The sequence below is a fragment of the Musa acuminata genome, chromosome BXJ1-8 (assembly GCF_036884655.1).
Source record: "Musa acuminata AAA Group cultivar baxijiao chromosome BXJ1-8, Cavendish_Baxijiao_AAA, whole genome shotgun sequence".
NCBI lineage: Eukaryota > Viridiplantae > Streptophyta > Magnoliopsida > Zingiberales > Musaceae > Musa > Musa acuminata.
The window spans coordinates 2975564-2998560 of NC_088334.1; the positions used below are offsets into that span (position 1 = coordinate 2975564).

Genomic DNA, 22997 nt, shown 5'->3' on the forward strand with positions numbered 1-22997 from the left:
CGGCGACGGCTATTAAGCTGGGAATTTGTGACCGTTACGGTCCGAACCGACCCGACCCGACCCGGGTTGCGCATCTCTTCGACCGGATGGACAGCCTTCAACCGACATAGATATATATATATATATATATATATATATATATGATCAATACCAAATTATATGATGTGTTGTTGAATATTAGAATTTGAATTATATTTTTAGCAAAAAATTAAGTGGGCAATCTTATAATAAAATATCAAAAAAATTTACTGATTAAGTTATTTGACACTTTCTTATAAAATTAATTTATTAATTTTTTTTAATTTATTTTTTTTTATAAAGGGTAAATAATGAAAACAAACTTTAAATTCAAGATTTTACGATAAACAATTAAGATCTTTACTAATAAGCTAACTGACACCTTCAAATTAAATAAAAAATTATTGATGTAACTCATGAAAGCATATATTTCTTAATTAGTTTCCATTCGTTTGGTCGGCACAAGAAAGTCTCACATGTACACACAATAATGCACTGTCTACTACTAATATATCTCGAGATGAACTCAATATATGGTATGTGAAAGTACTCTTTTCAGGTTTCATTTGTGAACATCAGCTGATACCAGACATCATACCATTTATGAACGGCACAAGGGAATTCTTACAGTGCTACTACTGTTCTTGTGAGAGAGGAATTCTGCAAAACAAAGTTTTGTGCCAACTGTGTCGCGACTTGACATAGAATCAAACCAGCACGTGCATGGATTTTTAACAACCATAACCTACTAGTAGTAGTCAATTTCCTAAAGTTGTCCGTGATCGAGCTCTTTAATCGTACTCTTTGTTCGAGCATCTTCACTCGACATCGAAGCCCTTGTCTTGGAGCTCCTGTATGACTTCATTCCTCATGCGAAACCATAGCTTTTGAGCTTCCTGTTCAAATTTTTGAGACTGCAATTGTTTTTGCAGGTTGTCAATATCCTTATCGCTGTCTATAAATCCTTTGGGTCCAATGGTAGTGCCAAGACTTCCTCCACTTTTAATGAACTCGTCGACTGCCTCTTGGTCGCCCGGGTATGGAAATCTTCTGCGCTCATATAGGTGAGCCATCTCTTTCTCCTCCTATATACACAAAAAAAAAAATCCCTTCAAGTTCTGTTGTCCAAAGAAACCAAGAAGGAAAGATATGATGAAGAACAAGCTAGATATGCTTTAATGAGGATATTAATACTGTTATCTCCACACATAGGACCAAAAACATCAGTTACTTCATGAAACTACAGCAAGTGGAGCCACATTCTGTTCAGGCACTGTGTCTTGGGCATACATGGTGAACAAGAAGAAGCTGACATAGAAAAAACATCAATAATTACTCAATTCATATATCCATTTAGATTGCTGTTGCTTATGGCCGAAAAGACGAAGGCCCACTTTGTTCAATTCTACAAAGCGTAGAAGGCCAAGGCCAGCATATGATCCGCTGAAAGAAAGAAAACTGCTTCATGACAGTGAAATAAGAGACCAATATATACTTCAATTAGCTACAATTTTAAGCATAAATAAATTACAAGTTTCTCAGGTGATATAACAATTAAACACCTTTAAGCTGCCAAATTCCATAAAGACTACAACATTAGTTAAATATAAGACACATTCTAAGGCCAGCCAAAAACAAACTCTCACCCTATACCAATCTTCTTAAAAGTACAAATTATCTGATCAAGAAAATACCAGAAAAGATTGGAATGATTATCCTTATTGAGTTCAACTATACAACCACCACGGGAAGAGCAACATGTGCCGCTCTCTGCTTACTAGGTTGCTAGGGAAGAGCGGAGTATCTTTAGCTCCAACGTGACACAGTCGAAAGACAGTTCGTCACATCAAATTAACATTTTAACACATGGCAACTAAACTTGATTTTGATCAAGGGAAAGACAAGGACTCAAATTTTTATTTTTTTCAGACTTCCATCATGGATTAACAAGAGGCTGTCTACACTTTCATCAACCAAAACCCTAGGTTGTTTCAAATGAAGATTCTATGAGCTAAATAATTACCTTGAGTAACCTGATCAATCTCCACATAACGAGGATGGACTTCGATACTAAAATAAGTCATCTATGATGATGCCTTTCTGAAGCAAAGAAAGAAGATATATAATTATGAAAGTTTCTAAGCAAGAAATGGCAATCCACATCTATAGGCAAATATAACCCTGGTTGGAAGCTAGACTAAAGAATTAGCTGATAGGACTTTGATGGAGAATTGGATTCCATAAAAAAATATTGCTTATACATGCACTTGTAAAGTACTACAAACACAAGAAAACATTTTAAATTCAACCCAGGAAATCGATGGAAGCACGTATTCTCACCTTTGGCCGCGGCTGAATATTCCACCAACCTAGCGGAGAAGTTTCATTCCACAACCAAGCTAACCCAAAGATCGTATAGGTGTATAGCATAGCTTTCCCCATCTGCTTGACGAAGTAAATATCATCCTTTTCAAATCCAAGTTTCCTGGAGAACCATAGCACAGTGTTCTTCAAGAGTAAGCAGCTATATCAACACAAAGAATTCAAACCACGCGTAAGCTATAATTACTTGCACGAATCACTCACCTCATAATTCTTCGAACTTTGAAGAACCTGGCCATCAGGAAACCTGGGCCAAGTATTCCAATCGACTCAGTGAGACATTTAACCGAACAATCGGCAGATCACTACCGCACTCAAGAGCAAGGAACGACCAAAGAAGCCAAATTTCACATCGCACAACGACAAAGACGCAAGATTGGAAAGCGAGAGAGAGAGAGAGAGAGATCAGAACTAACTCGTAGAAGTAGGGCAACCGAGAAGGAGGGTGTGCAGGCAAGGAGTTGCCTTGACGAAGTAGACCTGCCTCGTGGCGCCGGGGACGGTGGATCGAAGCACGGCGGCGGCGAAGATTCGGGAAAGCACACCTGTGAAGATTACACGAGATGGTATTGCATTGTTCTATTTATCTTCCTTTTTTTTTTCTCCTAATCTTTCGGCGTAAAATTCAATTACAAAATGACCAAAATATTTTCTCATCCAAAAATAAAGGAATTTGCGATATTTTGACCATTTTATAAAGGGGGATTCTGTTAAGATGAAAAGAAAAGAGGTTTGATCCGAGAAAATCCTAAAAAAATCTGAATTATCTCGAAAAACAGCCTAAATTCATTTACTAAACGATGGAGAGAGAAAAGACAGATCCAAAAACTGGCGACTTCGAGAGAGATCACAAGGCCGCCGGTCCCGTCGAAATAAAATTCCTTTGTGTTTTTTTTCCTTCAAACTGGTTTTCATCTGGCTTCGAATTTCCATATTCCAAAGCCGAAACATTAAAAGGGCGACGTAATAATATAAATTGAAAAGGAGTTGTTTAGCAAAGGTGGAATATTCATTGATGCAATCTACCCCTCCACTAATTACGAGAAAAGACAACCGATTAAGAGTCCTAACTAACTTTACTACGCATCCCTGCATTTTGCATTGCATCATCCATCTCAATCTCAATTAACATATGCCGTTCTCCAAATTCAGTGAAATCATAGCCGAGAAGAAAATAGAAACCCCCCCTTATCATTACTAACAAGTATTATCTCAAGTGCAGACTGGGTGGTAAACCAGGCAAGAGAGACTACTCCCAGAGAGTAACAGCAAATACGTCTGCAGAGACTGAATGCACCACACCACAAAACATGGATAAAAAAAAGTGCAATCTCATGTATAGCATAAATCAATCACCTCATGCCCGCCCGGCTGTGACGCTCTCCCAGTAGTGTCCTCTAAGCAGCTCGAAAAACATTGTTACATGACGACCACCCTAGCTTAGTAAAGGGAAAAGGTTCCCCGGAACAGCTAACTTAGCTTGCTCGCTGCTCTTAGTTTAAATAAATACATGGAGGGTGAGGTAACTGATAAAGCTACCTTCGTCGATGAGATCTACCGGGTGACCTTTTCAAAGGATCAGCAGCAGATGACATTCTATTTCTGCCATTTGTACCTGGAGACTCCTTAGTGTCGGACACTGATTTCGGCCTTCGCAACATGTCCTCCGTGTGCCGGCGCCAGAGAGACTCCCGGTCTTTGCTTGGCATCTTGGAGTACCTAGGGTCAGGCTTCAGCAGGAGTTTTGCTTCAGACCAAGAATTGAGAACCGTTTTCCCATCATCATTTTTTGCAGCAGCAGCTTCCACGGTCACAACTTCAGCAAGCAGCATCCGGAAGTCATTCACACAACGCTGCACAGGGAACATGGTACCGTGAGTGCTGCCAGGACTAGAAAGCGTAGGCAATAATAAATTTGCAACATCTCTAACGTGAAACAAACACTGAATTCTACAATTTCCAAGTGGTATATTCAGTGCTGAAAACTATAAGCTAAAAATGATTCAGAAATCCAAATTTAAATACATAAATATATAAATACACATACATACTTTTGTGTGACAAAATTCTAAAGAAAATGAAATTTAAAAAATCACATATTCCATCTCAAAATATGCATAATGATGCATTTATCATTTATTCCATAAACATACTCCAAACACAAGCATGATAAGTTCTGAAGTGCAATGCCCTAAATTACAAAAATACACTTTCATATCAACAAGAAGGACAAGACAATCACAATACAAGAAAATAATCACACTATTATGAGTATTAGTTATTAGAAAAACACACAAAAAGCTTATTCATGACACCCAAATGAAAGGAACTTAATCCACAACAAAATTTGGGCCAATAAACACAAAAAACAGACACATGAAATTTCTGTGGCAAAGTTTAACAAGTTTTGACAAAAATGACACTAAAAAAATACATCAGATTCAAATTTAAAAGTAAAGAAATAACAGGCAGAACTGTGACAACATATGCCCAGTCCCCAAACAAGGGCTCCTAAAAGCTTATTCCAGGGACTTCATTCAAAAACAGAAAGCAGGTGAAGAATACATAGCAGTGTGTTGGAAGCTGTAGAACTGTCTATGTCAAAACAAAGCATGACAGAATCCAAGTTGTAAGACTTAAAGCAACCCAATCTGTATGAACAAGATGTATGAATAACAAAATATATAATGGAAATTGAGACACCTTCCAAATCTACAATACACACGAAAAGAAAAAAATGTCAACCCGAAAACCTTTGGATTGATGATGACCTTGGATATAGGTTCAACTGAACATGTTTTCATTTTAGCCTTTGAAATAACTGCATTTTACTGACAAATCTATGAACGACCAACCAAAAATTTTATCTTTGCCAAAACAAATATAAGAATGCATCTTCCATAAAGAAAGAAAGAAAGAAACAAGAAACGATTAATCTACCTTCACTTGTAATACGTAATTCTCTTTATTATATTCTTTTCATAATTTTTATAATTATCCTTCTTAACGAAGATGTATAAAAGGGAGTGGAATTTTTTTTCTAACATCACATGAATGCAGTGTGAAATCGTAATCTTTTGCCCCTCAATGATTTCAGAGAACTTGGAGTGAGATTAAATATTTATCTCTTATCAATCACTTACCTATTATTTTCCTCTATTACACAAGCCTTTAAGCACCAAAAATCCTGTTGTACTGTGCTTTTCCCTTACCAGATACATTCCACCAAAATCTCAAACTGCTGAGAAAATATGCTCACCAATTCTACTCTCAAATGAGTTTTAGCACCCTTTATGTTGTCCTATGTTAGTATAGACTAAGTTTCACATATTGCAACTCCAGAGGAAAAAAACAAACTCAGCTATATCTGATTGAATTATTTATAAAAAATACCATCTGAAGATTCTGAACAACATCAGTCAATGAGAAGTCAACAGCTTGATCCCGAAGGAAGTGTAATCAACCAAAGGCATGCTCACATTTTCAAGTTAGAAATAAAACATAAGGATCAACAACTAAAAAAAGGTTATTTACCTCATACAAATCTTTAACATGTTCGCGGAATAGTTTCTCAGCGTCTTCTTGTGTCAAATCAGGATTTGTTGCACGGCCTTGTGGATCTTTCTCTAGTTTTGGCTTAGACTCTGTCCAAGATGCCTGGGAAACAAAACATGCATGCTAAAGTTCAGAGGACAAAGCAAGCTACTGACATGCTGATGCACCTGGACTTCTACAGGTGACAGTCATCCTTAATCACGGAAATAAATATTTTAATTTAAGGACACATCATCTGTAACCAACTTCGAGGAAAGTAGTCTGATTATAACATCTTAGAGTGGCACTTTATTTGAACATCAACAAGTAAATGAGACTGTATTGCAGATAAAGAGCAATACATAACCCAACAATAATAAAAATCAGAGAGAAGTAATGCTGAAACCTTTGGATCTTTAATCATCTCAACAAGCAAAGTTCGATAAGAGTATTCAGCTTCTTTCCTGCGAACTTTTAGTTTAACTCTCTCCATTTCTTTTTCTTCTCTTTCTTTCCTTTTCCGCAATTCCCTCTCTCTCTCCTTCAATTTATCCTGGAAAATATTGTAAATGTTTAGATGTATCTTTCATACACTAAGCAAGCACACTGTTGCAAAAATACTACCACAAAGGGTCATAATTATATGTTCATCTAAACAGAATGAACCAATAGGAATTTGCAAAAGGTTAACCATAATTACCTGTTCATCTCTTTTAGCCTTGGCTGATCGTTCCACTTCATCTACAGCAGACTTCAGTTCAGCAATGTACTCATTGAACAAGGTTTCCCTCTGTTCATGCTTCACAGCCTTATACCTTGGATCATCCCTCAAACTCTCTTTTATCTAATGGAAATCACAAAGTCAAATTTTATCCAAAAAGAGAGTGAAAAGTAGTCATAAGTTCTTGCTTACTAGAAGTTCAGAAGTAGATGAGAATGAACAGAGAAGCAAGCATGTAACTGCAAGATTTCATGAAGCAAAATGGCAGAATAAATGAGAACCAGGCAATTTGACAGAGAAACTCTACAAAACAAGGAGAAAGAAAGTTGTGAAGCTAAAAAGGTAGCTTAAGTGCACATGGCTCATGCCAGATAGCTTTCAGCTCTTGTGCTCATCAACAAGATTCATATTCTTCGATGAAATTTCTAATGACAATAAAGATCTGTAACTAATTAATACAATGGAATGACAATGTATCACTATCAAGGTTGAAGGATTTAGACTGTCGGTTTTTATCATATGATATATGTTTCAGATCAGATTGTGCACCCAACTTTTTTTGTGAATTTTCAAATGTCTTTCATCTTTCTTATTTTGTTTTAAATATGTGGCGAAGGCAAAATTCGAGCACACAACTTTGCAATAAACTGACTTTAGCTGACATATTGTTTCAGACAGTTTGCAAGAACTATATGAATACGAGTTGACCACACCCCACAGTTTGGTTGATCTTCCAGGATTGACAATTAAAAGTCACACAAATCTACAGAAATCCAACTTAGACCAGAGTAGTATAATTTTTAAAATATCCAGGACTAACTGATCCTAACCAATTCCTAAATGGCTGGCTTGTCTCAACTTGAATCTTTTTTGTTCTGACAAAATCAACCCAAATAGATCCAATGCCATCCAACGGATCCTGTGATGAACCATTAATGGTGGAGAGGAAATGTATAAATGTTGTTCTCAGTTTTTCCTCTGTAGTCTATAGCAAGATCCTGACTATAAATAATAGAATTTTTTTCATTTAATCAAATAGTATAACACAATTGCATAATTACATTATTTGGCTCTACCCATCAACTATAGAGTATTAACACACTTTAACAATGAGATTTACCAGCCTCTATATCTAACTAGGAAAGTTGGTGGCTAATAAAAAAAGCTGCATTATGCACAAGACTCCTGCCAACATGCGCTTTACGTGGAATTCAATGCATACCAACTTAGTTTTTGCAAAAAGGTCATTTCCATGACTGAAATAATTAGTTATACATGCCAATCTGGGGTCTAGGTAGGGTAAATACATGCAGTCTTATCCTATATTTAGAAAGGTTGTTTCTGATACTCATATCATGGTCTCCCTAGTTGCAAAGGAATAATCTTAACATTACCAAGGCCCACCCTCCACAAGTTGTGCATGCACTAAACAAAAAGAACAAAAGATATTTAGGTCAAAACAGCTCATAGATAACCTTCCCGTCATCTGGATAATAACACACACAAAATAATAATCAATATAACAATTTCAAATAGTTAATGTGCAAATACTGGAAGGTCATATTTTTCATTTTTTCCCAAGCAAAAGGAGACTATATTCAATCAGAAACAAAGAGATTACAACTATAACCATGCTCCTTGGAGCACAAAATAGTATGGAACTCGGGATGCAAATTAACCGTGCACACGTCACAAAATTTGGTAGATAAAGCAAATTGCCAAGCCAGTGCACACTACAATTACCCTCTCTAGATATGCGCAGCACTTTCCAAGCCCAAAACAATTTCAGCATCTCTCTTACAGACTTAACACAATTAGCTACACACCATGGTGGTGTTTCTGTTCCATTGAGTGCTTTAGCTTACGGTCTATATTTTTTGCAAAGAGGTTTACATAGAATTCAATGAACACAATTAGTTATACACCATGGAAGGTCATATAATAGCAATAATATTAAGTTAAAATTTCTTGGAGGCAAAAGAATCATGTGATCAACCATAAGATTGAATTTATGATGATCCCTGTAACAATTTATGGTACTTACCCTGGACCATCGGCTGCTTGTCGTAATATCTCTATTATCACGTAGCATAGACTTAAAGCTAGTTGCTGCAGCCATGTGTAATGCTCGCATCTTTTCATCAGCAGCTTTCACTCTTCGGCAAATAAACATATAAGATCAAATATGTACTCTCAGACAAGCTGATTATAGAAAAGGAAGAAAAAACAAAACCCAAGAATATAAAGTAACTTGGACTCAAGCAGCAGTTGAACATACTTCTCATTCAGTAAAAGCTCTCTTTCCTTGCGATCTATAGCCTCAAATCGTGGATCACCACCCCATTTTCTTTTGAATGAATGATAGTCAGTTTTGTGATCAATGTCCTGACAAGCATAGCTCGTAAGTCATTTTTTGTTGAGATCCATTGAAAGATAAACTTCAACAACTAAATGATACAACAATATTTAAACCAAAACCTCCAAGGCTTCTTCTAGTAATTGCTTAAAAGCATCTAGTGCAGCCTTCTGAGCTGCTCTTTTTTCCTTGCGCTCTTCTTCAGCTCGTGTCCTAACATAATGTTCAAACAACGCTCTTCGAGCAGATTGACTTGGAACAGCCTGCAGTAACACTTAGTGAAGTGAGTGGAAATGGAAAACACTTCAATCAAACGTAGCTTGCTTGAGTAGCAACTGAGCCAAAACACCAGTTATAAAAAAAGCTATTATGACATTGTAACAGGTAACCATTATTAACCAAAAGTCATCAAAATGAGTCGAAGCCCAAAGCAAGGATTGCCAAAGGAAAGTGATAATTTCATCATAGCTCCACAAAATATTAAAGTTCTTCAAGGTGCTTTAACTATGTTTTATTATCTCGTGAAACTTGATCGATCTAGCTATAGTAATAATTTACATGCAGCACTCTTTTCTGTCTACCCCACTGGTTCAACTAGGGACCCTTGATACAATCATTTTTTTTTCAACAACCATTTGACATTTAAACTATTAGTAACTATGGGAAAAATGAGGATTTTCAACTGAAAAGTCATTAAAAAATATGGAAATTTGCAGAAAATTTCATCTCCACTTCCAGGTCTAAGTTGAATAAATGAGGCAGAAATCCACCAATGATATGGCATATTTCCATATAGTATTTGCTTGATTTATTATTTGTCATGCTTCTTGATTAAGATTTAATCTTCTCCTTGATAACAAGATACCTAGCAGGCCATTAAGGAAGTTAATAGGCTTCAGAACTGACCAGCCAGGGCCATTCAGACTGAAAACCTGCAGAGTATGCCTGCTCTAACAAAGCTGCAGAAGACTGGGGTTTGAATTATTGCATTAGTGATGCAATAAGATGACAGGGCTCGGTATATTTTGCTGTCACGAGGGAACAAGTAGGGAAAAAAATAAAGAAAATTATAAGAGAGAAAAGATGCGTGCGTGTGTGTGTGTGTGTGTGTGTGTGTGTGTGTGAGAGAGAGAGAGAGAGAGAGAGAGAGAGGGAGAGAGTTAGTGAGGGGTAGCAAGAGAGAGACAAAGAGAACAATTAGATACATTGCAAAAAAAGGCAACTAAAAATAAAGGTATATCATCTAACTATCTTGAACTTACTCCTCCCATCATCTTGACTTAAATAACAAATTCAAGTCTCATCATATCTTACTCACAAAATTCTACACATACAAAAACAAGACTACATGTACAATATACATAAAAACATTAGAAAATTATACACTAACATAGAGGCATTGTCTTTGGCTCGAATCCAGAATTGACAGTGACAGAAGAAATAAAGCCACCCTTCATAAGCAAGCACAATATACGAGTCTAACAAACCTGAGACATGGAGTTCTTGTTGTAGGAAAGGCCCAAAATTCATAATCTTTAGACTCAACAAACCTTAAAGCGTGGATCAAACACTATCTTTGGCAATTCTTTATCCCATTTCGAAAATGGAGCCACTCCTCGTTCTTTAAGCATCTCCTATAGAATAAGAAAATGTGAATAAGTGATCGAATGAATTGCAAAGCACCCAACTCTTATCATTTGTAAAAGAGAAATTGCAATCTCTTGAGCAATCCAAGGGTAAAAAGACACCAAATACAAAATTCAGATGCAATGATGAAATATACAAAAATCATGCTTTCAAGATAAATTATTATTTCGAGTGACAATATCCAACAATATGTACACCAATTAAGATTATGTCCAATAAAATATACTTTTAAGAAATTCATAATTCACTAATGATATGATTACCTTAAACTGGATAATGCACTCCTCTTTACTAGGCCCACTTTCCTCATCATCTGAATCAGATGACGAATCTGACATATTTCCTTCACCGTTAGCATCTTTTGCTTTGTCTTTGTTAATAACTCCCTTGGCTACAGCCTCAGTGGCTTTTAAGCCGTTTGCATCTGAAGTAGCGGGCACAGAAGTTGAGTGAGGTGATGTCATTGGAGTACCTGCTTCCTGCAGCTTCTTTTTAACCATATCCAATGCAGACGACGAAACAGGTGCCCCAGAACTTCGAAGAGGCATAGAATCATGAGCACCTATCTGTGCAGCTGGAGCTGCAATATTAGCAGGAGCAGAAACTTTATCTCCTTGTGTGCTAGCATCTTGAAGTTGGGTTGCACTTCCTTCAGTTGAACAACTTTCTTGATTTTTTCTGAGTTCTGCAACCTCTGCCGGGACATGCCAGCTACTGACCTGAAGTTTTGCAGAAGGCATAATTTGACGAAGAATAAAGATACAGTGGTAGTGGATAAATAGAAATAAAATATGTAACTGCTGATTCATTGTCATGGCACAATGACTAAGAATATACCAAACAATTTGAAACATAAGAGTTCTATATAAAGTATCTATGGCAGCAGATGCAGATGATATACCATCAAACAAATCCCACCTACTAGCTGCTTCCACTTTAACAGGGACAGATCATTTAAATCACTCTAGGCCACTCTCCTCTAGCTCCTAAAGCCAGTAATTACATATTGATCCTTCCATCTTATTATCTTTGCAATGATCTACCAGCCACAAATTACAGTTCACACATTAAAATCTCACCAGAATCAGTTCTTCAAAACTCAAGACACCACAGCACCTGCTTAGGTATTGAAATGTAGCTTAATCAAAGAGGCTAAAACCCATTAAATCAGCTGCTTAGAAGCATGACTGAGGTTAAGAACCAAAGAGGTTCAAGTTTTCACATGACTGAGCAATTTATTCACATGGTTTTGTTGGAACTCAAATCCAACATAATTAAGCCAATCTGAAGTTAACTTCGATCTTATGCTGTAAAAAACTTCGTTGGAACTAGGTCCCACGAACATGAGTTCCACATGAATGCAAAGATCTTAACTATTAAACATTTAAGTTCTGACACAATCTTAACTTTACAAAACAAACAACCCATAGTTAAAAGGTCCCGAGATAAAACTTCCAACTTCTTAAGTTGTTTAAATAAGCCAGACATGCACATAAATGAAAAAACATTTTAGGCAATAGCGTTATTAACATTAACTAAGCTAAAAGTTCCAATAAAAAGATGAGGCCCAAGCTACCACACTAACAACAAAATGAGAGAACTTGTTGAAACATTTGAAATTTCTTTAAAGATGTCCATCTTCTGACATATCCTTCCCTTAAGGAATTAGTCATGTAATATCTCAAAGGAAATAGCAAGGACTTAAATTTCGACTGAACCAATTGGTATGGACTCCATGGCCAACTCGTGTGTGGATCCTGCAATTTCAACCAATCCAGTTTCATACTATGTGTATGATCTGGTGTGGCAAGTGTATTTATTGTATTGAATGTCTTTCCCAAGACCAATATGATATCATACAGTGATCATACAATGGCAAGTTACACTTGGGTGTTTCAATAGCAGCTATCAAGCTGCTAGAGAAATTAGGCATAGCTTTTAAAATTCCTGCTATATTAGCAGAACTCCACCCTCACTCTCTTTCCATTTCAGATGTCTTTCCACACATAGATAGCCCCAGCTTTTTAAGTGAAAAGTCACAGTATTTGGTAGATCAGTTAGACCTGAGTGAACTGCCTTAAAGTGATCACACAAAGCTTCTAAGGCTGCTGGTACTGTAGTAGCAATACATCTCTCTCTCCTCTCCATTTTAGATGTCAGTCCGCACATAGGCAGGCCCAATTTTTAAAGTGATCAAGCAATGTGTCGTACAGTGACCAATGTGACCTAAGTGAGCTGATTTAAAGTGATCAGACCTAGTATTTATAGTTGATGCTACCCTAACAAAACTCCACCATCCTTCTCTTTCTTTGAGATGTCTCTCCACACATAAACCTGCCTATCTTTTCAAGTGACCAGCATGGTTTGCAATACCGTACCGTATCGCTTGGTACGAGCGGTCTGTACCAGTCCGATAAAGGATCAGTATGGACAGTATATCAGTACACCTAAGTGTATCATGTGTCGGTACGCTCGGTACAATTCAATACATACTATACTGACAGCTAATCGGTACATCAGTTCAGTACGATATTCAGAACCTTGGTGACCAAGCACAATGGTGTACACTGATCAATAAGTGAGCAGATTTTAAAGTGATTGGGCACATCTAAAGTTGTTATAACAATATTCCACCCTCTCTCCTTTTCAAATGACTTTCTACATGCAAACACTGACCAGGCATAATATCATATGATGATAAGTTGGATCTGGGTAAGCTACTTTTAAAGTGATCAAGCCTAGCTTTATAAATATGTTGTTGCTGCAGTAGTAGTATTCCACCCTCACCATTTCAAATTATTACAGAAGGAACAACACAAACCAATGTCACCCTGGCATTTTAATATTGCAGACTCCACGCACATGCCTTTCTCTACCCACCGAACCAGGTTCTTCATCACAAACCAAGGAAGAGAACAATAATAATAATTTCTTAGCAAATTAGTAAGAGCCACATTGACAAGAAATTGACTGTGAGCCTGATTGACATGATAAACCCCATATTTTGGACAGTAACAGTTCAACCGTCATCATATCAGCTGATCGACAATAACAGTATGACATTCTTCTTGGTATATGGTTTATAATAGCTATTAAAACATATTTTTATTCATATTGAGGCCAAAGAACTTTAAAAACAAGGATTTGTGGTATTTATTTGGTATGGAACCAGTATCCGCTGGCACCAATTGGTACTAGACCATACCAACACATGGTATGGTATGGTTCCGTACCGTTCTGATCTGACCAATAACCAGTACTAGTACCACCGAATCGAGAGATTAATCCCTGTCTGATAACTTCTTATACATTGTCAAGACAAATGTATTAGTCAAACAGCTTATTGACTATAGGTGTTTCCTCTTTATATTACTGGCAAAAAGGATGGTAGTCACTATCTTTTAGAACTATGAGGATATACTTGTGTCTGCTCAATACAATTCAAGAAAGGAAGACCACTTTAACAGTTAACTTCTAGAAATTTGTTAGATACATACCTTCCAACTTACAAGTAGTTAACATTTGTCTAGAAGTATTGACTACTCATAAGTTAATTTAAATAATAAAACACTAGATGCTAACAAATTTCTAAAAGTTAATTGTTGAAGAAGTCTTCCTTTCTTGAATTGTATTGTGCAGAAACATGACATCCAAACCTTATTCCTTAAATTTTGTTTAAATTGGTCTTGGTTCAATCACTAAAAGCTCGATCCCCCAAAGATCAGTCAAATATATACATTGGTAAACCATCCCAATAAAATCACCTTGATGCATTGGATTATTATTGTCTATGTAAGACGTTCCAACCAAAATAGCATAGTTTCCTAAAATTAAATCTTTATGTTTAACCCACAAGAATTCTTAGTTAATCAAAGCATCGCCCGGTAATGAACAAAGAACTACACAGATATGTTTAAAGAGTCACAAACATAAATACCAATAATTTATTGACTATCAAACTACATGTATTTGTGTGAGCTTTGAGGAAGAGCATGTATGCAGTATGATATGTTTCGGAGGATATATTGGAGCGATTGATGCAAATACCAAGATTGAAGGGGTATATACATATAGAAACACCATGTCATAAGAACAATGAACTTTCTAGAACATATATAATTTGAGATAATAGAATGATCCCTCAAGACTCAAAAAGAAACATTACCTTGTTCTTGGTATCATAATAATACTTTCTTCCATCACTTGTGGTTACTATCGTCCAATCTGTGCCAGCCAACTTCTCCCTGAGTAAAACATGCAAACAGAATTCTTAGTAGTAATGATAATACCTAGATTTCTTGAGGAAGCTGATGTTGGGTAATCCCAAACTGGATCAGCTCATCCTTCACTTAAAAATTGTCACATAACACTATTATCTAAAACAAAATGATGTGCATATAGCTTCAAACATGCCCAATCTAGTAGGTTCCTACTTTGCAATTTTAATTTTACAATAGCTACTATTGGATGGTCAGATCAAAGTATGAACCATCAGCTCTTAACCATAATATCAACAGGCTTTTATCTTCCCATCAGTTTCTGTTCCATGATAACTTTATTACAAATTACAAATCAACTAAAATTCATACAGAAAAAAAGGTCTATCTGAAAGAGGTAAAACTCAAGGAAAACTGTGAATCCTAGATTAGCAAGCATGATTCCTGTTTCTATCTCTAAAGTAAATTATTTATATGGCTAAAATTGAGAAGATATAATTTATTTATAAAAAATATTTTCATCTTTTTTAAAAGAAATATATATTTCATTTTATCTGCAGATTTTAGGTAAATTATTTTTGAATAAATAACATATCAAGAAAGAAAGACAAACAACAAAAGCACTTCCCACAAATTTGTATTGACAAAGATAAAATCAAAGAATACATATACCATAGTAGTAATGCATGGCCCATCTCCATTAATGTAAGTTCAAGGCATCAACAGTTTTTTTAAATCTACATAACAAAAACTAGTCAAAAACTTGGCTAGTTGAAATGGTGCATACCATGAAACAGCGTTTGACTGGGTTGTAGCTTTCTCTGACTGTATAATGGAAGAGAAGAACATTTAATTTAAATCACCAAACGAATTATTTCTTATAAAAAAATAAAATAATGTTGCTTGATCTATGGCTACCTCTCCTTTAAAATTGGAAGGTTTTTGATATGTCGATTTGCCTGTAATAGAATTGTAGTAGTATACTGCACCAGTCTCTGTCTTGTGTGCTGTCCATGCATTTTCTAATTCATTACTAGTATCTCCTTCATCCTTGTCAAGATTGTTAGATTTTTTGTCCTGATCTGAACAACAATTAATTGATAAGTTCAAAGAACATCAACTCAAAGGAATTGTTTTAACTGATCAAAAGGGATAACCATACCAACAACTGAAGAAGATGATTCTGCAACCATACTGCTTCCAGGCTGGAGAGATCCTGGAGTCACTGCTGTTGGTTCCACTTGAGAAACCATTAGAGAGACACCTGGAGGCTGAATAAAGGGCAAAGGAACAGCAGGAGGTATTCCCTGCACAGGCAAAGAAAAAGGAGCAGGAAAAAAACCAGGATATGGTGAAAAGGAGACATGCTGCATTGGACCAGCTTGAGGTGGATGCGACCAAGAGGCCTGTGGGGATGGGGCCATTGTAGGTTGAGAAGAATAATGTACATTTGTTTGCTGTTGAACATTTTGCGGGACTGGAAATGGTACAGGGACAGAAGTTGATGTCGGAGGCAGAGCAGCAGTAACTGGAATTATGGGCCTTGGAGATGAAATGGAAGAATTTGTGGGTGTTGGTTTTATAGTAGCACCAGTTGATGCTGTTGCAGAACTAGAATTTCCAGTTAGTCCTGGAATTCCACGAGCATTTGGCATCTCAGCATGTGCAGTAAAAGATGGTGCAGCTGGAATCAACATACTTGCAGCACATGCATTAGCATTTATACCAAGGCCTGTGGAGGTACCCAATGGCATACTCTGAGATGTTTGAACAGATTGAGAATTAACCAAAGTTGAGGAGTCACTGGTAGTTTCCACTGCCACAGCATCTGATGTACACTGCCATAGTCCAAATATAATGTATTTTCTGTTAAAATATTTTCTTAAACAGTTAAACATAGACTAGCTCATAACTAACCTTTTCAGAAGACAGAATTGTCTCATCTTTTTCTGCTGTTGAAAATTGGTTATGCCCACTGAAAGAGAAATTTGTTTGTTTTATGGCATCTCCTTGAGGAACAGATAATGGAAACTGCATAGGTGACGGAGAAATTAAAGAAACAGCTCCAGGACCAAATGGAGTAGGGCGGACAGGTTGCCTTGGAACTGGAGGTTGCAAAGATGAAGCACTTGGAGGAATAAACTTTCCACCTTGCAAGTGTGCTTGAACGGGAACCTTGTGAAAATGGAAGAAATGAAGATCAAGTAACACCCAATCGCAAGGAATTAGGATAGTGAATAAGATATCAGAAATGCAATTTACAACTAGAGAAAAGCTCATGAGAATTACAGTGTTAAGTTGAATCTGCTGACCAGCTGCTGGAACAACATTAGCATGCGAGACTACATTGTACGGAAAAGGCCTGGTGCCTAGAAACTGGCCTGGAACTGGGGGTTGTAGAGCAGCAGCAGGCACTGGTGGGGTCAACTTTAAACCCTGAAATATTTTTTTTTTTCAGAATATAAGCAAGAGTAATAAGAGTTTTTAAAGAACTATTTCAACTGATAACTTAGAAAGTTACAATATAGAAACTAACAGAAGATGATGACTGTTGAGGATTCCCCGATGTCAAATTTGTTCTAGGGATTACACCATAAGAAAAAGAAGGTGCAGCAACAACAAAGCCAGGTGGTGAAGAAAATTTTGCCCTAATGGAATCTTGAGAAGTGTCATGTGCTTTTACAAGACCACCTATTGACAATAGCGAGCTTCCAGTAAGAGTTGCTGAAACCACAACATTAGACGGAACAGAATCTGAGGTTGAAGAAAATGTAGCCGCCCCCTGAACTGATGAAGCTATTACAGCAGCAGCTGATGTGGGTGTACCACTAGCTGATCCTCCAATGGATGAATCCATACTTTCAGAATTTGGAACTGAAGTAGGAACAGTATTTTGCGTTTCCTGTAATGGCCTTGCTGTTGCCGACATAGACTATCGGTTCAAGAATAGCAAAATATCACTGCATAAATGAAATTTCAGAAGGTCATAATGAAATTAAACAATTTGATGCTAAAAAACATTAAATTACATATATTCACTATTCAACACAAGCAACCTAAGGACAAGGTCACCATGTGCTTAATAAAGACTATTGGATACAAAAACATTAAATTACATAGAAGACTACTGGATACAAAGCCTCAGTTCTTTTTTCTTTTAATTGGACTCTCACACAAGTGACTACTTCAAGCACCAAAATGCTCCTATTAATATACTTCAAGACGGTTGTTAGGTCTGCAATACTTTATAGATATAAGCGTTAGATAGTTCGAAAATAACATATATACAAAAAGTCTGTGTTGTTGAAATGAAAATATTAAGATGGATGTATGGAGTTATTAGGAAAAATATGAAAATAGATATTTTTATTCGTGAATAATTAGGTGTTACTTCAATAAAAGATGAGATCAGTGTTTAAGATGGACTGGACATATGCTTAAGAAACCTATAGATATGATAGCTAAAAGAGATGAAATGATTTTCATTAGTGGTATGAGGAGAGGTAAAAGAAGACCTTAAAAAACTAATAGAAACTATAAATAAAGATTTAAATACTCTTAACTAAGCATATGACTTTTTACTGACGTCAATGGCGATAAAAGATCAATGTAACCAATTCCAAATAGTTGCTGATTCCAAATAGTTGGGAACTTACAACTTTGTTATTGTTGTTGTTAACCATGCTGAATCAAATATTGGTCCGAGCAGCACATAGATAGATACCAGCTGATATTTACCGGCTGGACTGATTTTTCATATTTTATTATTTGTTTGACTGTATTGAACAAGGCATATACTGATATTGCAATCAATGTAGTCAAAGGCGCTAGGCACCAAAGTATCAAAACGAGCTGCTCTCAAATATTAAAATATAAAAAATATATACCATGATTGATAAAGATGATCACTAAAATAAAAATGGCACATCAAATTGTACTTATTTGAAGTACCAAATTACATTGCCCAATTCCAATAATAAAAATGACAAAACAAAACAAGATTATCAATGACCACCAGAACAAGATTGTACTTCCAGATAGGATCCTTCTTTGAGTTTCTTATTGATGATTCATGAAGTACTACCTCCTATAGCCATGATTCAAGATTCTAAAACTGTAGTAGCAATCCAAAACACTAGGAATAGCAATGAGCCAATGACAAATTCAATTGTTTACAAAAATGCATAGACTATATTAAAAAAATAAAATAACATAGGAGGAGGATGCAGAGGGGGCTATTGGGTTATGGGGAGGGAGGTTGCTATCAGTTGGGATGGAAGCAAGGTGCTATCTGAGGAGAAGGGAGGAGGAAGAGGGAGGGGGCTGTCGGGGAAGGTCGGGGGGTTGCACCGAAGGGGAAATCAGAGGACGAGGCAATCGGGGTTCAGGCGGTAGTGTGTGGAGGAGGGGGAGATGACTGCGGGAAAGAAGAAGGGAAAGGGATGCTGTGGGGTCCGGGTGGGGGAGGGTGCAACGGCGAGGGTGAGAGAAAGTCACTGAGGACGAGGTAGAAGGGGAAGACACTGTCAGCCCGCGTCGGAGTTCGAGCAGCGGTGTGTGGAGGAGGAGGGAAAGGGTTGTTATCATGGTCCGGGGAGGGGGAGGGTGCGACGGCAATAGAGAGAGAGAGTCATCGACGACGAGGTGGAAGGTTAAGGCCTGCGGCGAAAAGCTGGTGGAAGAGGGAGGGGAAGACACTAGCGGCCGGGGGGAGGAGGGGGAGAGTCAGCGGAAAACGCTGGCCAGGGATGAGGCAGTCGGGGTTCAGACGGCGGTGTGTGGAGGAGAAGGCGGCTGGAGCAAAGGAGGAGGGACAGGGGTGTTGTCGGGCTCCGGGGACGGGGAGGGGGAGGGGTTGATGACGAAGGAGGAGGACGAGAGAGAGAGAGAGAGAGTGCGTGTGTGTGTGTGTGTTACCAAGAAAGATCCTGCCGGAGATCAACGATAACCCCTCATGGGAGGAAGATGTCACAGCCGTTCGCCGATGGAGAGGACGACACTGTTATTCGCCGATGGGGAGGAAGACGCCGACCGGGCGCTGTTAGGTTTTCCAATAGGGCACGGGGTCGTGCGGGCGAAACGGGGGGGGTGTTGTGTTGAAGAATGTTAATCCGCTTCGATCGAACCGGAAACAATGAACCGAAATCATTTACGATCGACCTGTACCACATTCGGCTCATGCGGATGCCACGGGCCAAGCGGCTCATGCGAGCGCCTGCGCCCAGGCGGTCGAGCGTCCGATGACTTTACTTTTCGCAATCGATTTTACTGGTGGCCGAGACTATTACCAATACGATAATTAAATCATTGCTTAATAGCTTTTGTTTTAACCCTTGCAATTAGCAAATTCCGGAAGAAGTATTACATGATCCTTGTTTCTGTTAGAGGAAATCACGATCGGTGTATGAGATAATTTGATGTAATCTAAACCCAAGAGCGTAAGAGTGTCCGGTGATAACTTCAAGGTGGCTTTGAGATCACTACGAGACTTTGATGTGGAAGTATAGAGCTCCTAAGATATCACCTGTACTAAGACAGACTGATATTAGAAAAAAAAAATTTATTTGATCCCTCTGACGCTCAAGTTAGTGATCGATGTCTCTTAGTGGATATAGGTTTTTATTAGGAAGAGAGCTCGTTGGCATGGCGTCATAGATTAGCTTTTATACATGGCCTTAAGGTGAAAATAACCTATAACCGCCCCAACATCCCCTATAGGTAATTTGTCCACATGGGCGACAGGAGAGAGACAGCCTCGAGTGGTCTACCTTAAACTTTTGTCCACACAAGCACACGAGTGGAATGTGACCTTAATATTTTCCTTTCATAATAGTTTCCACGTGATATTTATGTGTCAAACGATAACTTCCTTCCTTTCTTATATAAGTTTATCATGATCCTTTAGTCGCCAACCAATTAAGATCTATGCTCCGTCTTTGGACAGTCTAAGGGCGGAGGAGGTTGCATCCTCCTCTTCATCGAGGGAGGCATCTCCCATGAACCTGAAGGTTCTTCCAGACTTGGAGTTCATGAAAAGTTTGGATGGCTCTAACTCAATGGAGTGTGTCTCGTCTGAATTACTTACGAACTATATATTATATCTCGGATGAGTTTGATCTATAGGTTCCTCGACTCGATTAGTACCATTTCAACCCCACGCTCGAGTATTTATATATGTCTTACGATGCTCTTGAAATAAGACTTCATCTTCCCTTCCACTCGGTGATAGTGTTCTGCCTCAAATGGTGAGGGATATTGTCTTCTCAAATAGCACCAAACTCATAGTACTACTTAATAGTATTCATCTGAGAATGACGATGTGCCGATATTACTCTAACCTATCGTTGCTTATTTTCAATTGTACAAGGAGAAAAGTGACTATTACCTAACCATGGAGGTTTCAATCTTAGTTGTGTTCCTTCCGACCACAAAGGTTGGAAAGAGTATATCTTTATTATGAATTCAAGTTGAGACCAGGGATTCAACCTTACCCGCCCAACACATTATATTGACAATACCTCTATATTTTTTGTTAGATGAGGATACAAGTCAAGTGCTTTGATTGAAAGATATACTCTCATTCTCTAAGGTAGTTCGGAAGATGGAGGTGGATTGGCTAATCGACGCGAGTCTCAGCTTGGCTCCACGGAGTATGACCCGAACCTCCTATCGCATCACTCCATCTCTTTTTTTAGTCCTCAGCCTTCTAATTTGGATATTTTATAAACATGGATTTGCACTCCTTGAAGAGAAAGGTGCATGGCTTCTCGTTAGACATGATGGAGCCCCGTTGATAGAGGTATTGGACTCGCCTCGATCTAATTATCATAATAGCGCCAATAAACTAAGGAAAAAATATAAGGTCATTGTGAGAAGGATCCCGTGCCCTCAAAGGATGACACACCCAACAAGTTGTTATGGGAGAGGGAGTGTCCCACCACTATGTATATATCTCACGGAGGTTGAAGTTCCACGTCTTCCTCGAAGAAAAAGAGAAGCATGTCATGATCGATGTTAGACTTGTGCAAAGGAGGGGCTCCGGACCTTTACGGCTTTACATATGGTCAATCTACCAAACTTAATCACGGATACACTATTGTAGCTAAGGTGTGAAGACTAAAAAGGAGATACAAAATATGTAAGGCGAGGGTGTAGCTATGGAGCAATACTATTGGGGGTCTTTATATTTGGGCTTTTACGACTTTACAGACGGTCAATCTCCCTCAGAAGTTTTAATTGATACTTATTATTGAACAAAGTGATGGTAAGTTAGGCTATGACTAACCTTATTTGTTTCACCTTGTTTACTTGTTCATTTTTTATTGGCATCACCACCACTATGTAATGGCCCTCATTAATCGTGTTCAGGATAATAGTGTCATCCTTCACCAATAATCTTTCGCGATATCGCTCCTATATTTCCCAACAATTTCCGCTCGCGATTCCACTAATATTAGCAAAGAAACCTTCATCGCCTGTAAGTGAGAGATAGACTCGAGTAGGCGAATACATCGAAACATCCGTTTGTAGATATAAATTGATACCATAAACATATCTAATTCAAAATAGATTTAATATTTTTATGTCTTCTTATCTTTTACAAGATCATAGTGAGTGATACAATAGAGACTATCAAGAGAAGAGAATAAATAGATCTATAATCTTATTTATATATAGATGAGAATAAAGAGTTTAAGATAGTAATTTATGAGAATCCCTACGGTCTAATAAAAAATTATATTATTATTATTTATTAATTAATAATTTAATTAAAATTTAATCAAAAAATTAATATATTTTGTTTAATTAAAATGAATCATATAATCTAACAGGTTCACTCCAAACTTTTTTTTGAATAAAATAAGAAGGGCTGGACTCCTAGTATCCTAAATCCACTCAGGTAGCTTTGTTTCTCTTTTATTTTCTTTTTCTGTGGCTCTGCAAATCCACCATCTTCTTGCAGTCTGAACAGTGCAACTGTGATGCATTTGCTTCTCCGTCTCTACCACCAACTTCGAACAGCACCGACCATCACATTCTCAAAAAGGATGAATAAGAAACCATGAACTGACTAAACTTCACTTAGCTGCTCCATTGGCACGGTGGGATGTGTGTGCAGATG

The 22997-nt window shown here is 37.6% G+C and overlaps 2 protein-coding genes across 4 annotated transcripts; both read right to left on the minus strand.

Annotated features, from left to right (window-relative positions):
• Positions 1–552: 552 nt before the first annotated feature.
• Positions 553–3245, minus strand: LOC135680669 (uncharacterized). Of its 2 annotated transcripts, none has more exons than XM_065194760.1 (4): positions 2817–3245; positions 2605–2705; positions 2359–2503; positions 553–1103 (listed from the first exon to the last, which is right to left on the minus strand). In XM_065194760.1, exons 2-4 carry the CDS (start codon positions 2637–2639, stop codon positions 837–839), a joined length of 447 nt encoding a protein of 148 aa, XP_065050832.1. In that variant the 5' UTR covers positions 2640–2705; positions 2817–3245; the 3' UTR covers positions 553–836. The 2 variants fall into 2 exon arrangements, with proteins under 2 accessions (XP_065050832.1, XP_065050830.1); XM_065194758.1 differs by having other exon boundaries at positions 2605–2647; positions 2817–3063.
• A 470-nt stretch (positions 3246–3715) lies between these two features.
• Positions 3716–19970, minus strand: LOC135582844 (pre-mRNA-processing protein 40C-like). Of its 2 annotated transcripts, none has more exons than XM_065194757.1 (17): positions 19793–19970; positions 17412–17835; positions 17165–17311; positions 16793–17050; positions 16038–16713; positions 15794–15957; positions 15663–15700; positions 14824–14902; positions 10922–11377; positions 10562–10645; positions 9134–9274; positions 8934–9040; positions 8700–8811; positions 6635–6778; positions 6341–6487; positions 5935–6057; positions 3716–4253 (listed from the first exon to the last, which is right to left on the minus strand). In XM_065194757.1, exons 2-17 carry the CDS (start codon positions 17802–17804, stop codon positions 3936–3938), a joined length of 3387 nt encoding a protein of 1128 aa, XP_065050829.1. In that variant the 5' UTR covers positions 17805–17835; positions 19793–19970; the 3' UTR covers positions 3716–3935. The 2 variants fall into 2 exon arrangements, with proteins under 2 accessions (XP_065050829.1, XP_065050828.1); XM_065194756.1 differs by having other exon boundaries at positions 17397–17835.
• Positions 19971–22997: the final 3027 nt, after the last annotated feature.

What these genes read in the sequence shown, in the direction of transcription:
- LOC135582844 (XM_065194756.1), bottom strand. Translation starts at nt 17,804, where the DNA reads ATGTCGGCAACAGCAAGGCCATTACAGGAAACGCAAAATACTGTTCCT. An exon ending in AGCAGATTCAACTTAACACT is followed by an intron (nt 17,051 to 17,164) that starts GTAATTCTCATG and finishes CATTTTCACAAG; the next exon opens with GTTCCCGTTCAAGCACACTT. An exon ending in AGGCTAAAAGAGATGAACAG is followed by an intron (nt 6,488 to 6,634) that starts GTAATTATGGTT and finishes AATATTTTCCAG; the next exon opens with GATAAATTGAAGGAGAGAGA.
- LOC135680669 (XM_065194760.1), bottom strand. Translation starts at nt 2,639, where the DNA reads ATGGCCAGGTTCTTCAAAGTTCGAAGAATTATGAG. An exon ending in AAAGTTCGAAGAATTATGAG is followed by an intron (nt 2,504 to 2,604) that starts GTGAGTGATTCG and finishes ATGGTTCTCCAG; the next exon opens with GAAACTTGGATTTGAAAAGG. An exon ending in ATATTCAGCCGCGGCCAAAG is followed by an intron (nt 1,104 to 2,358) that starts GTGAGAATACGT and finishes TTGTGTATATAG; the next exon opens with GAGGAGAAAGAGATGGCTCA.